We start from the raw sequence: 6,026 nt of genomic DNA, 5'->3' as shown, positions 1-6,026 counted from the left end.
TTTTTTTTTCTTGCGTTATGCGGGCCTCTCACTGTCGTGGCCTCTCCCATTTGCGGAGCACAGGCTCCGGACGCGCAGGCTCAGCGGCCATGGCTCACGGGCCCAGCCGCTCCGCGGCATGTGGGATCCTCCCGAAACGGGGCACGAACCCGCGTCTCCTGCATCGGCAGGCGGACTCTCAAGCACTGCGCCACCAGGGAAGCCCTGTCCTATGCTTTTAAAATCCCAACTCAACGTTTGGCATCCCCGATCCCCTGGGATTTGGCAGCTCCCTCCTTGAAAGGAGGCCTCCGTGGTGCCGGCTGCCGACGCCGGTCCCTCCCTTGGCTCTGTAGCGTGGCCTCGCCCTTCCAGCCCTAGCCCTGCCATCTTCTAGTTTGAGTCAAATCCCCGTCGACCCTTTCATTTTCCCAGGCTCGTTCCTTCTTCACGTCTACCTCTCCCAGCTATTGAACCATCACATCTCAGAGTAGGGAGTGGCTCTTAGAGCAGTCCTTGGGTCCAGCGCCAAAGGGACAACTCGAGGAAAGGGACCTGCCCACGATCTCATAGCACAAAGGACCAAATCCAGCTCTCCATTCTCCCCTGGCGATGCCCACGCTGTGCCAAGCACTGGAGGATGAAACACACAGTCTCCTCCAGGGCCAAGAAAAGATACGAAGATCAACAGCCAGTGTCCCGCTGCTGTGCCGTGTTTCAGAGGCTATTTCGTGAAAGAAGTCGTCAGGCCCCGAGAGGTCTGAGTCTTAAGATTCTCAGCAACAGAATGGAAATAATGATCTGAGAGACTCTCCAGACAGCAGTGAAGAGCCTGGGCTCAATTCCCACTCATCCTTTTTCCAGCTCTGTAACTTGGAGCTAATCCCTTAATGTCTCTCAGCCTCAGTTTCTGCAGCTGTAAAGTGGGAACTGAAACACCTGTTTCAAAGAGTTGTTGGGATCGTGGAAAGGGAGCTAGAGTTAAACGCTAAACATTGATCTCTGGGCGCCTGGCAAGAGCCTGCGCCGTAGCCTGGGGGAGAAGGGGGTTTCGCCACGTTTTGGGGGTCCCATCTGCCGTTCCTCACTGTGCCCGCCCCCCGCCTTTCAGACAGGACCCAGTGTCACGGTGACCTGCACGGAGGGCAAGTGGAACAAGCAGGTGGTGTGTGAGCCAGTGGACTGCGGCGTCCCGGACCAGCACCACGTCTACGCTGCCTCGTTCTCCTGCCTTGAGGGCACCACGTTCGGCAGCACATGCTCCTTCCAATGCCGCCACCCAGCGCAGCTGAAAGGTACCGCCCTTCCTGTGGGAGGCCTAGAGGCTGCTCCCAGGTCCTCCAGCTGGGGCTCAAACACCAAGGAGTGGACAGGGTTTTATCTGTGCTTCTGATTCCTTTCTGCCCACTGTATTTATGTAGACTGCCTTGCTGCGCAGCTGAAGGGAAAGTGGAGTATGGATACGTATGGCATCTGTAAGATCTTTCAAATCTTGCAAAAGAGGAAAGAGACAAGAAGGAAGGGAAGGAGGGTAGAAGGAAGGGAAGGAGGGTAGAAGGAAGGAAAAGATTCTAAGAAAGTAACATTTGGAACTGATGTGACTAGTTCACTGGGTAGGTTTAGGGCCCAGTAAGCCTAGGAGGTAAGTATTATTACTGTTCTGGTTTTCACAGAGGAGGCGATCCAGGCTCAGAGAGGTGAAAGAACTTGTCCAAGATCATGCTGTTAGTGGGGGGCTCCACCATGGGGCCCAGGTCTGTCTTTTTCCAAAGGCCACTGCTTCTCCTTAGGAAGGGCTAGCTCAGAGAGGAGTGGTTCTGGGCGGAAAGTGCTTACAGGGATCTCGTGGGCAGCGTGCTGGGGGTATTTGGGTGAGTAAGACATAGTCTGGCGAACTGGAGAAGTGGACTTATGTTGGAAATGAGTGAGAGGCTGGCCTGGGCGACCCAGACTGTCAAGACTAAAAGGGCTCTTTAAACTAGTCAGGAATAACTGATTATTGGAAAGATGGGGAAACTGAGGTCCAGTGAGAGGAAGGAAGGAACTTGTACAAAATCGCAGAGCAAGTTAGCGGCACTATCAGAACGACGAGACGCTCTTGGCCTCTAGCTGCGTATTGGATTTGGACATTATACTCAATTCTCACAGGTGCCAGGACTCTCTCCTTTGCTTGGTTTATCGGAGGAAACATTGCCCCTTTATCAGACACCCCAAATGATATCTCACTAAGCAGGTGTCCTACCTTGGGGTTCATCATTCTATAGAGTGGGAATGAGTGGACTTCTGTGGGGTGGGGGGTTGGGGTTTGGAGGGAGGTGTGTAAATCCCCTTCAGCTTAGATGTCATATTGCAAATTCATGAGTTTCAGGCATTTTGATGATTAGAGAAAGTCAATAGTGTCCCCAGATTTTCAAGGAAATAATAGAACTTCAAAAGATTACTACACATAGTAAGACTCAATAAAGTGTATAGACCGAGTGGCTGGATAAATTGATGAAGGTAATACCATAAGAAATGTTTCTTTTAAGAAATGAATGAAGGACCCGGCAATCTCACTAAACTGCCCCAAAAGAAAAGCAGGAAACACTTCTGGGATACATCCTTTAGGTCCCCCCATTTTTTTTTTTTTACCCAAGAAGATTTGAATGTAAAATCATTTTATTTGAGCTGCTATAGAGATTGAGATCTGAGAGAGGTGAAGAGACCAGTGGAAACTGTAAACCCGCCATGTTTCAGGTTACCTGAGCCCTTCCCTTGGCCCCATTTGCCCAGAAGTGGGACCTGTTAATAACTCCAGACTAGGAAATCACACTTCACCTCTCAATCAGAGGCCCTTGGGAAAGGGAGGTGTATAAATTAGCATTGATTATTACAGCCCTCATTGCGGCTAATAATAATCCTTAATCAAAATGATTCAGGCCCTTCTGCCGTTGCTCCTCTGCTGGACTCTGGTGGAGGGGGTGACCCTACCATGTAGACATGGCCCCAGGAGGACGGCTATTTTGATAGTTGTTGATACCCACTTTGCTCTTCCCTTGAAAACACAGGGCAGCATCTCGCCAGTGGCCACATTGACCCACCAGGACCCACTGGCATACCATGACCTTGGTTCTCAGCATCATCTGATGTTCAGATTCCAGGTTTTGATGCTTTGGCTTGGATCTTCTGGCAGCAAAAACTGGGCAGAGGTCCTTTTACCTCTCTCTCTTTTTTTTTGCGGTACGCGGGCTTCTCACTGTTGTGGCCTCTCCCGTTGCGGAGCACAGGCTCCGGACGCGCAGGCTCAGCGGCCATGTCTCACGGGCCCAGCCGCTCTGCGGCATGTGGGATATTCCCGGACCGGGGCATGAACCCGTGTCCCCTGCATCGGCAGGCGGACTCTCCAACTACTGCGCCACCAGGGAAGCCCTTACCTCTCTCTTGAGCTTGTTAATGATGCCTCCCTTCTTAAGCCAGAAGATAAAGAGGTGATCAAAACAAAATTTTACCACATTTCTTGTTTGCTTCCCTTTCCTCCCTCCGTTTTTCCTTTCCCTGCAGTGTGATTTAGGCAAAAAGAATGTGAGCTTTCGTCAGACAGACTGGGATTCCACTCCTGGTTCTGCCCCAGCTGTTTGATCTTAGGGAAGCAATTTCACATCCTTGAGCCTCAGTACTCTCATTTGTTAGATGGCTGTAAGAGCAGCCACGTTGAAGTGTCATGTTGGGAATTAAAAGAAATGGTGTGTACAAAATGCCAGGGCCAGAGAAAGTGCTTAGTAAATACTCATCTCCAAGGGGCACCCTTATGAGAATCCCGGCAGCGGCTACCCTCTCGGCCCCTGACCCCTTTGTCCCACGGAGGCCTTAGTTCTGGGAGCTGTGGAGATGCGATCCACCCTCCATGCTCCTCTCAGGACCTGGAGGTTAGTGTCCTCAGTCAAACAGCCACCACCCAGGAGAAGCACTGAGTGTGGCCCTAAAACTGCTATAATGCAGGTAGCACCACAAACTCCCTTGCCCCTTAGAATCCAGGTGTACACAAAATGCCCTGCGAACTCACAGCTCTAGAATCACTCCCGCCAAGGTCCTTTATCAAATGACCACTAAAAGCACAGACCAAACCTACAGACATGCATGAGGGAAAAAATACTACTCTCAAGTTTAAAAAAAAAAACAAACTTCAAAATCGAAACCATAAATGTTTAATTAAACGGCTAAAATTGCAACGTTACTTCCATGACCTCGTCAGCCTCACCTCAACCATGTGGGGTGCCCTGGATATCAATTCTGGAGTGGGCTTCTGAAGCAAGCATGTGCTCATCCTACAAAAATCTTTCTAGGGACTTCCCTGGCGGTCCAGTAGTTAAGACTCCGTGCTTCCACTGCAGGGGGCGTGTGTTCGATCCCAGGTGGGGGAACTAAGATGCCGCATGACGCAGGACACGGCCAAAAAAAAAAATCTTTCTAAAAGGCCCACTGTCTACTTCTGTCTAACTTCACATTTCAGCTCAGTCTATTCACTAGTTTGCAGAAGATACCTAATACCATCGAGCGTCTTCTGATTTCTTTAGATTCTCCTGAAGATAGGGACGTGAGGTGAGTGCCCACAACCTGCAGTGTCCAGGCTTCCGCCCAACCTCCGCTCTGTTCCTCACCCCTTACCCTCTCCCTCAGAATCCTGTCCTGACCTCCCTTCCTCTAGGAATTTAACATCCTCTCTCAGGCAGAGACCCTTTCATCTTTCTCAGAAGCAGATAGCCAGCCCTGGAGGATTCCGCTTTATCCCAAGGGTCTCATTGGGGCATCTCTCTCATAAAAACAGGGTCACTCCCAAAGAGGAATTCTCATACCACTCCTAAGAGAATGCTGCTTTCTTCCTCTTATCATCCTCCTACTTTGGAGATAACAGGGTCTAGGATGTCACTGGGTCCAAAGCACCACTAGGTGCTAATGATAAAGCACTACTCAAACACTTCCTGGGGGCCTGAGGAGCACTGTGGAGAAGAAACGTGTTCAAGATCACACAGCTGCTTAGGAAGCCGCCTTTAGATATAAGCAGTGATAAGAATACAGACCAAGCAGCAGTTTTATCTCTTAGATAATTCTTCCTGTCTCCCTCACTCCCTCACCCCCCACTCTACTCTGAATGGTCGCTCAAGCTTCAGGAGTCGAGCCTAGTCTTACTTCAGGGCTCTTAGCTGCTGCCCCAGAATCCCTTTGGCCTTTTCTAAACCATGCCCCTCAACCCAGAACTCCCATCAAACCCTGAAACAGAGGGCAGAGCTGGGAGAAGCCTAGAGGTCACCAAGGCTAATCATTTCATTGTGCAGTGCAGAAACTGAGGTCCAAGACAGGAAGGCATTTATGCAAGGTCACGTATGCGTTACCATCAGCACTGGGGCCACAAGGTCACCCAGGGGTCCTGACCCTAGAAATGGTGCCCTCTTGCTAGGTGCGCCGTTCCCACCAACCTGGTGAAATAATCCCACTTTTGCGTTCCCCAGCCCGTCCTATATGGCAGGTGTCCAACATTCCAGGCTCTTTGCTCCCTCTTCTTAGGACGTTCTCCATCAATTATCCCTGTCTGTGACTGCATCTTGGCACATTCTTTTTCTTTGTGTCTAACATACGGGGCCTCTTGGTAAAGAAATTCGGAAGTGAGCGACACCGTTCTGGACAGCGGGGAGGGGGAGGGAGTCGTGAAATCTTACTCTATGACTAGTTTTGATTTGGGGATACTCCACTCGTCCACGGTCCTGATTCCATGAGGTTTTCTCTAGGCAGCAGTTCCTCTTTGGCCATGCTCTCGGGTGCAGGCTCTGTAGCGGGGTCGAGAGAGCACGCAGGAGTCAGACAGACCTGGAGTGAGCCCCAGCGGTAGTTTGAGCAGCTCAGTTTCCCACTCAGGGACTCACTTTTCTCACCTACAAAATGGGATTAATGACAAACTGGGTTATGAGGAGGATCAAGGAGATGGCGCCAGTAATTCTTCCCAGGCCTGCCTCATAGACTCAGTTACAGACAGCTATTGTAGAATTCCTTTCAGACATTTAGGTGGGGGGGGG

General features: G+C 50.7%; 1 protein-coding gene across 1 annotated transcript in view; it reads left to right on the top strand.

Annotated features, from left to right (window-relative positions):
* PAPPA (pappalysin 1) overlaps window positions 1–6,026 on the top strand; it is a gene marked incomplete at its 5' end in the record, with an annotated part of 257,734 nt that overhangs the window by 191,295 nt on the left and 60,413 nt on the right. The window contains 1 exon segment of the mRNA XM_007449800.1: window positions 1,091–1,274. Within this exon segment, the coding sequence (XP_007449862.1) occupies window positions 1,091–1,274 (184 nt within the window).

This window comes from Lipotes vexillifer, unplaced genomic scaffold (genome assembly GCF_000442215.2).
Source record: "Lipotes vexillifer unplaced genomic scaffold, Lipotes_vexillifer_v1.1 scaffold230, whole genome shotgun sequence".
NCBI classification, from domain to species: Eukaryota; Metazoa; Chordata; class Mammalia; order Artiodactyla; family Lipotidae; genus Lipotes; species Lipotes vexillifer.
This window is presented reverse-complemented; position numbering and strand designations above follow the sequence as displayed.